At 42.5% G+C, this 16,718-nt stretch overlaps 1 protein-coding gene across 6 annotated transcripts in view; it reads right to left on the reverse strand.

Moving 5' to 3' along the window:
* Window positions 1–351: 351 nt before the first annotated feature.
* CYLD (CYLD lysine 63 deubiquitinase) overlaps window positions 352–16,718 on the reverse strand; it is a 45,840-nt gene continuing 29,473 nt past the window's right edge. For 5 of the 6 annotated variants that reach the window (XM_029074883.2, XM_029074886.1, XM_029074885.1 and 2 more), the window contains 11 exons: window positions 15,182–15,561; window positions 13,483–13,648; window positions 11,718–11,859; window positions 10,008–10,130; window positions 8,065–8,156; window positions 7,649–7,715; window positions 6,262–6,394; window positions 5,090–5,198; window positions 4,733–4,851; window positions 2,739–2,955; window positions 352–1,743 (listed from right to left, as the gene is read on the reverse strand). In XM_029074883.2, the coding sequence (XP_028930716.1) occupies window positions 1,559–1,743; window positions 2,739–2,955; window positions 4,733–4,851; window positions 5,090–5,198; window positions 6,262–6,394; window positions 7,649–7,715; window positions 8,065–8,156; window positions 10,008–10,130; window positions 11,718–11,859; window positions 13,483–13,648; window positions 15,182–15,561 (1,733 nt within the window). In that variant the 3' untranslated portion in view covers window positions 352–1,558. The remainder of the gene's footprint in view (window positions 1,744–2,738; window positions 2,956–4,732; window positions 4,852–5,089; window positions 5,199–6,261; window positions 6,395–7,648; window positions 7,716–8,064; window positions 8,157–10,007; window positions 10,131–11,717; window positions 11,860–13,482; window positions 13,649–15,181; window positions 15,562–16,718) is intronic. The other variant, XR_003762830.1, reaches the window with a different exon arrangement.

Here is a 16,718-nt window from a genome sequence, read left to right on the forward strand (position 1 = left end):
TTTCCATTTCAAACGATGAAAAACTACCTCTGACATGAAAAGTGTGGTATTCTCTGTACCTTGGAAATGCTTTGAGGGCTAATAAAAGTCTACGGGAATGAAAGGATGCAATACGGTGGGGGGTGAAAGTGCTTAATGTCTGTAAGAAACGCAAGATTAACCACAGGCTTGAAATTTGGGGCCTTGCTGAATAAAATGCCTATAAAGCCTCCGTGCCGGTCTTCCTGCCCGGTTAGGAATTCACCCCAGAGAAACATCAAATAACTTCAGTTTGAGAATATACATTCCACAACAGTGAAACTCATTACCTTTCTAGCCTAGACCATCCAACTGCTGAAAACACATTGGATATTAGCTAAGAAAACATCCATTTTTTATTAGTTTAGTCAGAAGTCAGTATGAAGTCAGTCGACACCATGATTTCACTGGATACAAAAATAAAGAGAACACATCTGATTCAGAAGTACCCGTTCCACACATTGCTACACTCAGGTAAGCGAGTACCAATTTATTTTCTTGGCTATTGTACTGGGATGTGAAACTTTTTCATTCTGCCATATTTCCAGAGCACTGGAAAACGAGAGCCCAAAACACGTCTCTGGACTAATTCAGTCATCGCAAATGATTGAGCGCAAATGCATTTTCATATAAAGCACAGATTCACGGTGGACTAGCTCGCGAAGGCTAGTTCGTGGTTCACCTCGTCATCCCGATCCTTTTGTACATAAGTGCACTGTTCCACAAGAGCTTAGAAAGTCTGGAAAAACAAAAAAATAGGTCTGCTAGCTGATATCTACCAACACGCAAGAAAAGGTTCATTTGCCAAATACCACTGCCCCAACCCCCCAGGAAAGTTACACCACAAAGGACATTTTCTGACAGTATCAATCACTCATCTGAAAAACAGACGGAACAGAAATTAATACGATTTAAGAGGGGGCTTAGGTTTTATCTGACTACCACTGTAGAAACACGGAACCTCAGCAGATTGCAGACATGCAGAATCAGCGCTAGATAGGAAGGGGTTAACAAAACGAATACAGCAGAAATCAACTCTGATAACTGGATTAAAATCAGCCTCATATTGAAACCAAATTACTCCCGAGGCAACCAGTAGCTACAAAGGAAGAAAATGACGATTTAGTATCCTTGGTCCGCACTGAGTTTGAAGACATTAGTGTATGTGTTACAATCTCAATGGACTAAGGAGGTTTTAAATTGTCACAACATCTCTCTCGCCTTTCAAAAGTATCCTATGAGCAATGCACTTAACTTAAAGCTTCGGGTTTGAACAACTTCAGTTGGACTTCTTAAAAAAAAAAAAAAAACCAAAAAAAAAAACCACAACATACTTCCAGGAGTGCAAATTGCTTCTTATTAAATATTTCAGTTACACAAATGCCATGTGTTCTTAAATGCACTAATCCTTTTCTGCTGAATTATCTCCACCGAGACACCCATTGCCGGCAATGGATGTGATCAGAACTGCCAGCTCAAGTTAAAATGCAACGGTAGAAATTTCGCAGACAGTTTCGTCTCCCTTTCCAGAAGGCCCGGTTCACTTGTACAAACTCATCGTCGGACTCTGATACATGCACATGTAGGCGTCACAGAGCAGCCTCCGGGCACATCCTTGGATTCTTCTGGAGTCCAGGGAATGCAGTTCTTCCACGGACATTTTCAGGTATTCTCCTACTTCTGGGCACGGGGTCACCTGAGGAATGTTGAAGCCATTCTGACCACCTGGGAAAAAACAAGAGTTTCTGCTGGTCACGTACGGGTTCATACACTACGAAACATCTCTGGGACCGTCTCTAGCGAGAAAGTCCGCTGAGCTTAACTGATACCCTCACTTGACAGACCTCCAACTTCCCCAACTTTTCCACAATTTTACGAGGTCTCCAGGACATTTTTTCTGCATTGCCGTAACAACGCATGAAGTTTAAGTGGCGGGGGTGGGGGAGAAGAAAGACTTGGCTCGTGGGCACGCTCTGTGACGGGATATAACTTGGGGATCTTTTGAAGACGGTTTAGGGGCTGCTCTTTGGGTTCTTAATGGGTGGGGAGGGGATGGTGGGACTCACTGAGGGATTTTAGGAGACAATGGGCAGATCCTCGATCTGGAACCTAGCTAGTGGAACGATAGTCGGTGGCATTTATTGTGTGTGGTGTGCAGAGCACTGTACTAAACACTTGGAAGACTGCAGAGATCAAGTAGACACGTTCCCTGCCTTATTTTAAGGTAGAGGAATATGCCTCATCTTCCAACCCACAATGACCGGCTCCTCAAAGTAGTGCCCTTTCCAAAACAAAAGCAATAATCCTCCAAAGGTCAGTTGCAACCAGGCCTTTTTTTTTTCCCAACAGTATTTCTTAAGAGCTTACTATGTGTCAGGCACTGTTCTATGCGTTGGGATAGATACAAGCTAAGCAGGTTGGGCACAGCCCACGTCCCACACGGGGCTCACAGTCTTAATCCCCACTTTACAGATGAGGAAAATGAGGAACGGAGAAGTTAACCGACTTGCCCAAGGTCACACAGCAGACAAGCGGTGGAGCCGGGCCTAGAACCCAGGTCCACCGACTTCTAGATCTCTCCTCTAGGCCACACTGCTTCCTAATTTATATTAATTTCATCGATTCATTTATATTAGGCCAAGTCACCATTCCCGTAGGCCCTACTTCGAGTTGAAAAGGGAAAGAGTCCCTAAGTGAAAAGAAAAAAGAGCATTTTATACCATCCCGATCGGCCATGCTATCGAAGAAGAGCCAGGCAGAGTCATCCCTCCCATACTTGACGAAAGCGACGTAGTGACTGGTTTCTATGCAGAGAACTGCAAACAGTTCCATCTTCTGGCAGGGGATGCAGCCGTGTCTCCAGTCCCAGTCGGGGAGGTCTTTGGGAAGCGACACGGGGTTGAATTTGTGAGTCTGCCTCTTGGGATGAAGGTGAACCTGAAAGGGAGTCAGGTCCAGAAAAGAGGTTAAATAAGCAGTGCCTCCTTTTCATTTCTTCTTCTTAACAAGGGCTCTTGAATTGAGGCCTTTCCATCCTTTCCAACACTGCCGGGTGGTCGGGAGCGATCAATCACTCAATGGTATTTAATAATAATGTTGGTATTTGTTAAGCGCTTACTATGTGCAGAGCACTGTTCTAAGCGCTGGGGGAGATACAGGGTCATCAGGTTGTCCCACGTGAGGTTCACAGTTAATCCCCATTTTACAGATGAGGTAACTGAGGCCCAGAGAAGTTAAGCGCCTTGCCCGCACAGCTGACAAGGGGCAGAGCCGGGATTCGAACCCATGACCCCCGACTCCCAAGCCCGGGCTCTTTCCACTGAGCCACGCTGCTTCTCTATTGAGCTCTTACTCTGTGCAGAGCACCAGCGCTTGGGAGGGCACAACTGAACAGAGGTGGCAGACATGCTCCCGGCATTCACCCGCCTCACGAGGGTGTCTCTCAGCTCGTTGTGGACAGGGAACGCGTCCAGCCACTCTGTTACACTGTACTCTCCGAAGCACTTTGTACAGGGCTCTGCACACAGTAAGCGTTCAATAAATGCCATCGATTGGTTGATTCTGTCCCCAAAAAGGGCTCTCTTGGGCTTCAGAAGCGGCCCACACCCCAAAGCCCTCCGGGCTCTCTGATGAGTGTCCCTCTTTACTACTTATCCCAGGGAGCTCTGGTACATGGGTTGTTGGGAATCCAGTCTTTTTCTCACTGATCTCTACCTCACTCCAAAGAACTAAAAAGCTTTAAGTGATCCTCTGAAGCCGACGCCTCATCTGCCAGTCTTCCTCAAGAGGTTGGGGAAGAACAAGGTAGGGAAGCAGCATGGCCTAGTGGATGGAGCCCGGACCTGGGAGTCCGAAGGACCTGGGTTCTAATCCCAGCTCCACCACTTGTCGGCTGTGTGACGACCCTGGGCAAGTCACCTCACTTCTCTCTGCCTCGGTTACCTCATCTGCAAAATGGGGATTAAGACTGTGAGTCCCAGGTGGGACATGAACTGCACCCGAATTGATTAGCTTGTATCAATCTCAGCGCTGAGAACAGTGCCTGGCACAGAGTAAGATCTTAATAAATGCCTTAAAAAAAGTCTTGGTTTGGCTGGAACATCCATTCACTCGTTCATTCAATCATATTTATTGAGGGCTTACTGTGTGCAGAGCACTGTACTAAGCACTTGGGAATGGACAGTAAATCCCAGATATCTGTAGACAGTCTAGGACATTTTAGAAAAATGTACAAAATATCCTTGATTTGGGACTGGCCTGGCTAAACTGCTCCAACTCTCAACCACTCTTGCTTCCCTTTGAATGCTTGGACTTCCGTACTCGGGGCTGAATTTGTCTCAATACATAGTTTAGGGCCCACGGCATGTTGGGACCTGGAATACAAGCACCTCGTCGGTTACGACTTTCACCCAAATCCTGTCTCGGCCCTCTTGCCAACATTCACCATTGCCAAACGAAAAGGGGAAAGTGTGCAAGCTTTGGTGGGTGTCCCCGGTATTTATCAAAAACTACTGTGGTCGGCTTAAAGTACCTCTAATCCTTTCCCTACAAATTCAGAAGGTCTGTATTTTTCACAACCTGAACTCTGTTTCTGATTGAAGCAATTCTTATCCCTAGTTCACGAGTAAAAGACATACACAAATGTCAGTAGTATTTACTTCTAGGATAATGTGGACAACTTACTCTCCAAGAGAGTGGGTTAAACCCAACTTACCTGTGTGTTGCAGGTTTTACAAAACTGCTTGATTTTTCCAGCGGAGATATCAGGATCGTCATAGCATTCTCTGCATTCATACATGGCAAGCCCTCCACATATACGACACTGCCTGGGAGCTACATTGTTGTTAAATGACAAAAAAAGATTAATACCTCTGTTTCATTAGAAAGGGGAAAAAATTACCTTTGATAGACCAGTGTTTGTGTGCTCGTTACTTTCGGATTAGGCAGACTGGTTCCCCGGTTAATAACAACAACAATAATAATAATAATAATGGCATCTGTTAAGCCCTTACTATGTGCCAAGCACTGTCCTAAAGCCACGGGAAGCCAACTCTAGACTTTTCACACTTACTGTCTTCAAGTAAATCTGTTATATTTAATTCCAGAGAAGGAAAGATTTTCTTGAACAGTTTGAAGTCTTTTCCAAATCGAGGCATCTGAATGATCAGACAAGATGGTGCCTTAAAAAACACAACAAAAAACCCGATTGAGATTTCCATTAGAGACGAGGGCCAGAAACGAACTTTCTCAAGACATCCAGTGTCACCAGCAGGCAAGTGAAAACTTAATAATCCAAGCGTCTACCCAACATCTTCCCAGTTAAACCTGTAATTTTGAGATGCTTTCCTGTCTAGCCACAAATATTTAAATTACCAAAGGAGCTGGGCGGACCTGGGTTTTTCTGCACAGACGGACAGATACCCACAGTTAGGCAGCTAGACCATCTTCTAACTGAAATTAGGAGGCAGAAAGTCTAAAAGGGTCGTTTTCCACAGACATCCTATTTTGCTCATTATGAGATATAAACTCCCACGAAACGGTGGGCTCTTTGGAAATCTACAGCACAAAAATTGCCATCCCCTGAGAACACTACATCTAATTTTTAACAAATAAGGGCACTGGCTGTTAATGCTTAACTAAACATTCTTTCAAAAATGAATGCAGTAAAAAATCAACCACAAGCATCTATGGCGATTAGAGTCGTGGAGTCAGCAGTTTTTTCAGAGAAAGAAATCATTATTTCATTTTCTCTTCAACCAAAGGAACTTAAGAGGATTTTGCGGCAGTTTAGTTGTCCTTCTTAACTAAAAAAAAACAAAAAAACCCCAAAAAACAAAAAAACAAAACCCAGTAAAACTGCCTCCTGGTTTGTTTAGATAAGGTTCTTGAATAAAATGCTCAGAATAAGCTTTGCATTGAGAGACCCTGGTTCTACTTAACAGAACGTAAAATGCCCTTTGGTTTCAAGTACTCTAAATTATTTGAGAATTTTCGTTTAATTCTGTGTTTTCCCTTTGGCATATAGATCTATAGCTCCCAGTCTTAACAGGAAGGCATTTTCCATTCTTCATATCTGTTCATCAAACTAAAGAAAGAACATTTCCTATGGTTACATTATTCCCAGTCTACAGATGACATCGAAACATATTCATCCCCTTGAAAAGTCTGCAGAGAGACCTAAATTCCACTGCTTGGAAGCCAGAAACATTTACAAATACAACACAATGAACGGCGGGCACTAACCTCGGCAAATTTCAAGCTACTGTTGATGAAAGACCATTCTAATAACTGTTGGATGGTAGGGACTCCAACTTTCTCATTTTTTTCCATAAAAATCTGATAGAAGTAACAATCTTGTACCTTCTGGCCAGCTGACCTAAAGGGCATAGAACAATCTTTTTTAAAACTCGTGAAAAACGCGACTTTCTGAATGGCTATATCACAACCTGGGGCCGCTCAGAAAGTAACTATGAAGCCAAAAATACTATAAAAACCGTCCAGACCTCATCGGCATTCTTCTTTAATTTAACTTTTGCAGACAGCCCAAGGAACAGTTTGAGAGAGGCCTATTGGGGCCAAATTTGCTCAGGTCACAGTTAAAATTTGGAAATAAAATGCTCATTTTCAAGTTAAAATGTTAGGTTACAAGAGAGACAAGAATAATGAAATAGGGCTGATAGCCGTAAGACATTGTGCTTACATAACAGTGTCATTTCCAAAAGAAAAAAAATGCAAGATAAAGGATCTGGTGGAAAAAAACAAAATTACAGAATCCCTTAGATGGACGAATTTCGGATCATTAACACAAGGGTTTGTGGGTGGGTTTTTTTTCCCCAAATGTGTCTTGTTTAAACTAAAGGTAAAAGCAATTGTGCCGGGAATCACTGGTCTGCATTATCACAGGGTAACATCAATAAATAGTCTGAAAATTTAGTGGTATGAAAAGTTTCAGAACTTTCACTGAACTGAACTAAGTGGTTTGCCATGCACAGATTTATGGAGCTTTATTTAAAATCAAATTTCTAATGAAGTTAACACAATCTAACTTCACTTGCTTTTCTCCAGGAAAAAAATTAACATCAAATAGCTGATACTTGTCGTAAAATGATAGAAATTGAGCCAATTTAAAAGCTACAAAATTAATACTTTAAGTTAGTGAGGGATGAAAAAGAACGTTTTTGGGAGAAATGGATTTATAATAAGATTCTAAAAGGTCCATTAACTTGCTCCATGAAAATGTGAATATAATTTAATAAGATAATGTTCTGCAATAATCTCTGTTTCTAGGTAGAAAATAACACAGAACTTCATATTTTGGGGTCATTTGTCTAGAGAAGCTACGAACTGAAACCAATTTAGCTTATACTGTTGAGGGTCATAATAAGCAATTGTGAGATAACGTAAATTTTAAAATAATTTCCATTGGGATGTTGGCAATTAAATACTTGTAAGCTCCTTGAAGTCAAAGACTGTGTCTTTTAGTTCGGTATGGATTTATAATCTACAATTGCTTAATAAGTGCTCTGCAAACAGTACGTGTATAGTAACTGCTACTGAATTTGCTAAAAAATAGAAATGTATACATTTTGAATATATGTTTTTACATCATTAAGAAAAACTGTAATTTTACCTTATTTTTAACAATGGCTCTACCCTTAGGATATGATGAAACAAGATATTTAAGAATTCTTCCGGATCTACGTGAAAAAGATATTCACATATTAGGTAGGTCATTAGTCATACGATTCAACCAACAAAAAATCTTACTATTAAAAATGTTTTCTTTGAAGAGTTTTGTACTGAGTGCATTTTTATAGCAAATAGATGTTGCTTCATTTTAGGAATAAATCTCACCAATTTTCCTTAGGGTAGAAATAGTGATGGCTAAAAAACGATACAGAAGAACACTAATCTAGTATAAAAACAATGAATCGTTTAAGTAGTACGTTATTACAAGTTCTGATTGCTGATTAATTTAAGGTACATTTATTACATTTTAACTGCCAAACATTTTACTAACACTTATGAGAATAAATAATCTGTCACCTTTTTCCTCAGAGGTAAATCCAGACGCAGCTTCAACTTTCTCAAGTATTTTTCTCAGTTTCATTATTTTTGTGGCACACACATATCCATATCTATATTAGAAGAAATCTGTATGTTATTTCAAAATAACATTTACCTTCAGATACCCTCCCCCCAAATTATAGGCTTTTCCCCCACAACTTCACCATAGTTATAAATTACTCTTTTTATGAGATCACTGAATTACTCCAAGTTACATTACGTGCTTTCTTTCCGGGAGGGAAGGCGGGGGGAGAAGTGGTACTTCGAAAAATTCCAGAACCAGCATTATTTCTTATTTACAATATTAAAATCTTAACTATATTGAGGTTACACGATGAAAGAAAGAGGCTTTTTTTTTTTTTTAGTTTGGCTTATGGAAATGGGGAACGAATGAATCCCATTTAGCTGGGGTGATTGTCCTTATTAAGTCACCAAGATATATTTCTTGAAAATAAATAAAACTGCATTCTGTCACGTGGTTATACACCCATATTCCACAGGCAAAACTGAACCGTGTTAATCTAGAGCCACAGCAATAGTTCTGGATATGCCTGACGAGAAAATACTGGAAGACAAATTCAGAGTCATGCCCGATTACCTTATAAGTGACCAATATCGCTAAGCTTATCATGATCACCTAAGCAAGCAAGGTTGTGCAGGAACAGATCGACTGTACGAAAAAAAAACCCCAACCAATAGATTTAAAAAATGCCACCTCTGAAATCACCATTCCCCTAAAGATTTTTGAAAACCAAGGCCATTTTTCGTAGCTCATATGAGGTTTGATTCGGAGGACTGGTTTGTTTTTTCAACATAACCATGTTACACGTTACAGGTATTCTTTTGATTCAAGGTATCGCAACATTCTGATGACCACTCTTCATCGGTACCTTTGACTCAAACAGAATAGTTGGAAAAACCTTCACAAACGAGAAAAATATCCACCAGGTTGGACACATTCGTCTGGCTTTTCCAGGAGAAAAGTTTGCAAGGGAGGGTCCCTTGAGAGCTTGAGTTCCACTCGCCAGTCCCAGTGATTTTCGAAACTACAGAGATGCCCAAATTCCACTTTGGGAGGTTTAACAGATAGGCTGGGATGTGCTCCCGCCTCCCCTACCCCACTTGTCGAAAGCTTTCTCTAGGTGTGTCCTGCCACTTGTGCTTGTGCCAGTTCAAATGGTTTCCTCCAGCCAAAGAGAGACATGTTTATATTTCCTGCTCAAGGAAATGGAAAAGTTTTTCTTTTAAAGGGATATAAATATGTTCTTTTTTAGCAAGAAACTTGTAATAAAACAAACCTCATCTGTTTCTCATATAGGAATTCACAGGTAGCTACTAAATAAACAACCATTTTCCCCATGCCTCTTTACTTTAAATTAAATTAAATTTAAGGAATTAGGATGTGTCAATTTGACATGTCTGCTTCTCGCTGACACCATTTCGAATGGTGAAACATACATCGTATGCCGACAGACAATTTGGGAGTCCTAAGCACTTCTGCAGTAATTTCATTAATCCGGTGTCATTACTGAACTGCAAAGGATTCCACAGAGACTGTTTAAATCATTAAATGGCATCACAAGTGCTTGTCATTTTGCTGGATTTACATAAACGGTTTTAAAAGTAATACCAAAAAGAGCAGCTACGCTAGAAGGACTAGAGAATTGCAGTCTGCTCATTTCATGGCACAATGGAACAAGGCAACTCAAATAATTGAACAATTTTCCTCCTTATAATAGACTACGCAGTTGGATGACACCCAAAGAACTGCGATCGGATTACATTTCAGACTGAACTGTAAACTCTTTGAGGGCAGGGAACTGGGTCGTGCTTCTGCGGTATTCGTCCAAGCACAGGGTGGTATTTTACCCTCAGTGGTGTTCAGTGAACACACTGATTGATGGACGGTTGTTTCAACTTACATTCTGAGGGGGTTTACAATTTCTGTCCTCAGCAGTTCTTGTGTTTCGCTATAATATTCCACATCATTCTTTTCTTTAGGTCTAAGTAAGACGGTGTCCAAAACAGAGCTGAAAGAAAATAAGCTGAAAAACAAAGGACAAAAAATGGCTACGATTCTCTCCTTGAAGATATAACAAAATGGGAAGCCAAATTCAAATACGGGAGTCAAAGCGGAGAAAGAGAAGACACAGTAGAGGTGCCCTCTGACTCCAATCTATATCTAGCTGGTGGGACGGGGGCAGAATTTTATTAATATTATTATTTGGCATTTCTTAAGCATTTGCTATTTAAGAGAAGCAGTGTGGCTCACTGGAAAAAGCCCGGGCTTGGGAGTCGGCGGTCATGGGTTCGAATCCCGACTGCCACTTGTCAGCTGTGTGACTTTGGGCAAGTTACTTAACTTCTCTGGGCCTCAGTTACCTCATCTGGAAAATGGGGATTGAGACTGTGAGCCCCACGTGGGACAGGGACTGTGTCCAACCCGATCTGCTTGTATCCACCCCAGTGCTTAATACAGTGCCTGGCACATATTTAAGCACTTAACAATACCATAATTATTATTATTATTTTCCAGGCACTGTTCTAAGTGCTGGGGTAGATACAAGGTAAGCAGGTTGGACCCAGTCCCTGTCTCACATGGGGCTCGCAGTCTTAATCACCGTTTTACAGATGAAGCAACTGAGGCCCAGAGAAGTGAAGTGACACGTCCAAGGTCACTCAGCGGACAAGTGTGGAGCCGAGACTAAAACCCAGGAGGTCCCTCTGACTCCCACGCCCGTTCTCTATCCACCAGGCCACACTGCTTCTCTACCCAGCTTGATCTGTCTAGGGCCCTTTTGCTGCCGAGTAAGATTTTTTTACGTGTTTTACGTTCAGCCTGTCATCTGGGTAATGCACCAAGGGCATGGATGAAGCAAGGGATACAGAGAGGAAGAAGGAGTGTGTCAGTCCACTGCTCCCCAGGTGTAAGGGTCGGAAAGCTCACAGTCCCAATCCTCGGGCTGTGGGTCCAATCTCAGTTTTTCTCTTGTTTCATGGGACCCTAAAACCCCGACAGATCTTCCAAGGAACCAACAAGGAATCCTTAACAAGTCTGTTCGACTGGAGAGTGAGGAAATGGTAGGAAGGTATCAGAAGAAGAACTAGTTGAATCAGGTGAAAGCTTGAACCTGATAGGGCAAAAAGGTTAAAAAAAAAAGTATATCGCCGCCTTTGGGTCACGAGGAGGAGAAACCGGGAAAAACTTTCCCAAAAGGGTCAACAAAATAATAGATCCAAAGCCGTAAGTTTGAGAATCACTTTTCTCGGTTGAAGCCTAATTTACAAGGTATATCTGGTTCCATTTTCATTCCTCTAGTTCATAACAAAGAACCAATCAAAATTAGGTGAAGAAATCACCTACAAATAAAGAACTGTTCAAACCATCGTGTTCAATACGATGCATACGCAAAAGTCACAGGGCTCTCGTCTTTGGAATGGAAAGTTTGAGTCCACCCCTCCTTCCCAAAACAGTCGTTATCCAGTAGGGGGCTTCAGGCCACAGTGTTTTACAAACGCACAAGGAAAATAACATCTTTGAGCAAGCACGGAAGTGATTTCTCTCCATTAGCTGCTCTCCCTCTGACTTCAGCCTTCCATCCTCCTCTCTGATGCCATCATCTTAAACTTACCAGAATAAGGTGGAGTCCAAGTAACAGGAGTTGTAATGACCCTGGATACCTTTCTTCTTGCCAATCATGACCTCTAACCCCTCTTTCTCCATTTTCGGAGGGGTATTCTCTTCCACCACTTCACTCAAGTAACCCCCAAAAGCTGAAAATCATATTACACACACGCAAAAAAATGTTAAAAACACTTGGAAGATTTTCTTCTACTCCCATTTCTAACCCCTTTTTAAAAATGGCATCTTTTATATTTTATCGCGTTACCGTTTAGTACTGGAAATTATATTTCTAAGGCTAATACCAAGATTTTCATTTTCGTGATTTTAGCTAAGGCTACGAAACCTACAGTATCATTTTTTTTCAAGTTTTACAAGTTAAAATACAGTTATCCTCAAACCTTAGGGTCATTACTCTACTGACAAATAATAATGATGCTATTTGTTAAGCTCTTACTATGTGCCGAGCACTGGGCAAATGTTTGTCCCATATCCGTGTTTCAGCAAACTCTTTTATTTGGACCATCAAAATGAGTGTCATTTTTCAAATGTTTCCAAAGCAGAAATGGCGGTTTCAGTTTTGCACTGAAAAGAGTTGGTTTGTCCGTTTTTTCTTTGTGGAGGAGGGGGCAGGATAATTAACGTAGTTAAGACCACCAGCCCGTTTTTCTACCTAACAAGGTCCCAGAGCTACTGATTATAGGACTTGAGTCCGTTTAGGATGCAGGAAGCAGGAGGGGTAAGGTACGTACACCTCGATACCTGCGTATTCTCTCCCAGTGCTCGGCACGCAGGAAGCGCTTACCAAACGCTATTACTATTCAGTAGGGGTGATCCCAGAGACAACTACGAAAGGGGTTTCGTTGGGCAGTGGAATTCTTTAACGAATCTCCATTTATCTTTGCCCATCCTAGGTGTTTGCTCTCCTGCTAACTCTGCTGAAGCTTCCTCAGTCCCTAGGGTGTGCTTTCCACTTCTGAAACCAACTAACCATTTTGGCAAACATCTCCACGGGCGAGATTCAGCTTACACATTTCTCCCTCGTCCACTGCAATCTGCTTTCTAGTCAGGACCCCTCAAGGGCCCCAGTGGCTGCCGGATGAAAAGAGGTGCCAAGACAGTTGTACCTCTGAGAGGGTCTAAACATTTTCAAATGCGTCTGTTTAGCCAAAATGGAAAAAAAAAATCCAACTCTAAATGTATCTGCATAAATGCTTGGAAGGGGACTTCACTTTTGGGGGTAGATTTAGCTTCAGTTCCCTGCTCTGCCAGATTTCTGGGAGGAATTGCACGTGGACACGGAAGCATTTATTTTTGAGGGGAGAGGGGTACCGTATACTACAATGCTGAGATGGCTTCCAGAAGATTCTCTGTACTAAAATCATGTACCTGTCAAGCGTAGTAAACGTCAAAGAAAGAACAATCTTCAACTCCAGACGGGTCTTTAAACTTACAAAAGCAGAGCGGATCGAGTCGGTGACCTGGGGCGATGATTCGTATCTTACGAAAATCCTAAGATTTTCAGCCCACCCTTTCCTAATTCATACCGGAAGGAACCACAACCTCGCTTGAGGTAAAACTGCAGTAATTCTGTTCAAACCCGATGACGAGCCATTGAACAGAGTCCAAACCCTTGGGCTAAAACCTTCTTGTCCGAGGGATTTCTTGTCCGAAGACTCGAGCCCGCAAACCGGCAGGGTTGCAAGTGGGTGAAGGGTGAAGACAGGGAAAAGAAGTAAGTAAAGCAAAGGGAAAAATGAAAAGGAGGCCGATACCTAACGAGTTGCAGCGCTCGATCTGGTTGGAAACCGGCTGTAGCGATGCGAACCTGGAATCGGGTCTGCAGCTCTTGAGTTTAACAAATAGCGCCTTCTTCAGGGCACAAGTGAAATATCGAGTGCCCCTAAACGTTCCGTCCGTGCAACCCGCACATTCGTCCTCCTACAAAAGGAATGCCTGGAGGTAGAATCCATTACATGTCTCTCTCACAACTACTACTTACAGAACCTGGGCCCCGGATCAGTCGCTTGGGTTGGACTGGCTGTTACGTGTCGACCAACTCAGTTCCAGAGCCCTCCCAAGCGCTCAGTACAGCGCCCCGCGCCCAGCAAGCCCTCAGTAAATATCACCGATCGCTCGATTCGCTGGGCCGACAGCCGTGAAAATGGAAGTTTCAAGGCTTTTCCGCTCAGCTACGAGCTGCATGTTGGCCTAGAAGGAACTCCTTTAAGAAATGACTGATCTGTTTAGGCTTAGGGCTTTATGTTAAACATAATATTTACAGACTCACTATCCTCCTGTCCAAACAATGACATGAAACTTCCCGTGCTTTACTCTATTTCACCTCCCTTTCTACTCCAAACCAGGAAGTTGGATATCCATTTCTCCGAGGAGAAAATTAACATCAACATGATTCGCTAACAAGAACCACCCCAAAACCAGTTTGTGATACATGTTATCAGGGGGGAAACGTACAAGGACCGCCTCGAAACGAGCTTATAATACATGTTATCAAAGGGAAAAAGGACAGAGGAGGGTTGAAATAAGTCATTTCTACTATTTTAGCAATTGTAATTAGATTCTACATTAGAAGCTATTTAGGTCCTTCTAAACAAAGGATACCGAACCAAGTTTACTAAACCGATGGCTAAATGATGATATATGGGCATTTAAAGCATCCCGCATTTACGTACATTCTGGGTTTACTCTTCCGCCCATAAACGTACAAAGTATCATTTATAAAGTAGGTAAGACAGCTGGCCAAAATGAGACCATCTCTCCCTTTTTCGTCTGTTCTCTGAGTCACAGGAAAGGTAACAGACACAATTCCTTTCTAACCCAGTGTGCTAAACCCTGGGGCTCATCACGAAGAGGAGCCCTTCTACTCCTTCCTTTTCCAGCGGGATCTCTATCTCATCGCCCAAGATTCATAAAATGGGTATGAATCCGACCTTTCCTTGACTAAATCTCTTCTTCCCTGGATCCATTCCCCTCGATACTCCTGTACCAGCTATTTAACCATATTTATTGAGCACTTACTATGTGCATGACCACTGCACTAATCACAATTTTCGAACCAAACACCTACATATGAACTGACTCAAGCACACGATCGACATTCACGGTGTTCCCTCTTCCTATCTGTAAATGATTTTAAGTGTCTTATCTGCCCCACTAGAATGTCAGCTAAATGTACTCTCCCAATGCTCTGCCTACAGGAGGTGCTCAATAAATCCCACTGATCGATCGGACTAAAAAAACAACGGGAATAGATTTCAGGATGAAGGCTACCAAAAAGGAGCCCTAATGCTCATATGGCGAATTACAGAATCTCGGATAAAAGTCTGTTTTCTGGTCAGCACTGTTGACTACCTCATCTGCACACTGTACCCCCAGCATCTTCTTGACAACTGAGGCTCCCCATCCAAAACGGAAGGCGAAAGAATACTACATAAGCCGGGGCGAAATTCATACCAGTTCTAATCCAGCTAATACTTCATTTAATCCCGGTGGCTGCCCGATCCAGCGGATCACACCGAAGAACGGAGGGTTCTCTTTCACTTCGGCCAGCGAGCCGACTTCGAGACCGTGGACGTTGCTGGAGGCCACGGCCATGGAGGGGCTCTCTTGGATGGGCGTGGTGTTTAGCTCCCCGATTACCGACTGGACGGACAGAGAGAGGGGATTGTGTCCAATGCTCCCATTCGTGCTGGGCATCTTGGTTAAGCTGAATGGTAAAGAGTGAAATCTGTTCTCATTGGTTAGGGAGTTGGTGGGAGTAGGTTGCAGAGGTGGCGAGCACTGCCCAAAGTCAAGAGATGTTTCTGTAAGGGATTTTGCGGGGTCTTCGGCAACTGTGGGAGACAGGGCGGGGGGGAGAGAGAGAGAGTTTTAATGACAAAAAGCATTAAAATATCTCAGCTGCCCCTTCAAAATAAGCAGCAGCACCAAGTGCAAAGCACATAGACCTGGGAGACCCAGGACCTGGGTTCCAAGCCCCATCCCTACTGCGTGACCTTGGGCAAATCACTTAATTTATCTGTGCCTGTTTCCTCATTTGTAAAATGGGGATTTGATACCTGTTCTCCACCCAGTTCCGGCTGCGAGCGCCATGTGGGCCAGGGACCGTATCTGACCCGATTATCTTCTATCTACCCCAGCGCTTAGTTCACTGGTCTGCAAAGAGCAAGTACTCTAATAATAACAATAATAATAATGGCATTTAAGGGCTTACTATGCATCCAGCACTGTTCTTGATACAAGTTAATCAGATGGGAGACAGTCCCTGTCTTACTTGGAGCTCACAGTCTGAACTGGGTGGAGAACAGCATTGAATCCCCCATTTTACGAATGAGTAAAGAGAGGCACAGAGAAGTTCAGTGAATTGCCCAAGTCACGCACTGGCTGAGTAAAGCCAGGAATGACCCTGTCCATTTCGTTCTTTTAGGCGCAGTTCGTCATTTCATGAAATTAGGACCCTATATTGACATGCACCAATAGGATCTACCTGGGAAATTCCAGAGTATTCTACCAAGAAGTAAAAACTGTTCATCTCAGAAACAGGAAGAAAATATTCTGGAAACTTTAGCACCAAGATGAAGCAGAATTTCTGTTTCTCCGCTTCTAGAACCTATGAGTTTATGGCTTTTTTAAACCATGTGGTCTGGAAAAAAATATCATTACATCCTTCAAAAGAGAAATTGAAAAATGACAGTTACGATCTGTCACCTACTGATGGTGTTAAATAAATGGCTTGTGGACTAAGTTGTAAATAAATCATGATTAATCGCTGTAGTGCTATATAAAGGTTGCTAGAACTAGGTGAACTAAAAGTACTAAAATACTATTTATAAACATATCGCAAGGTCCACAAGCTCCTAATTTGGACTACAAATCGTCTCTTTCAGGAGAAGAAACTCGACCTGACAAATCTTAAAAGGTTTGCACGTGAGCTGAGGTTAGAACTTTCCAAAGGTTCCCTTCCTTTGGAAACGCAGTCATATCTCATTTA

This window comes from Ornithorhynchus anatinus, chromosome 11 (assembly GCF_004115215.2).
Source record: "Ornithorhynchus anatinus isolate Pmale09 chromosome 11, mOrnAna1.pri.v4, whole genome shotgun sequence".
Taxonomy (NCBI): Eukaryota; Metazoa; Chordata; class Mammalia; order Monotremata; family Ornithorhynchidae; genus Ornithorhynchus; species Ornithorhynchus anatinus.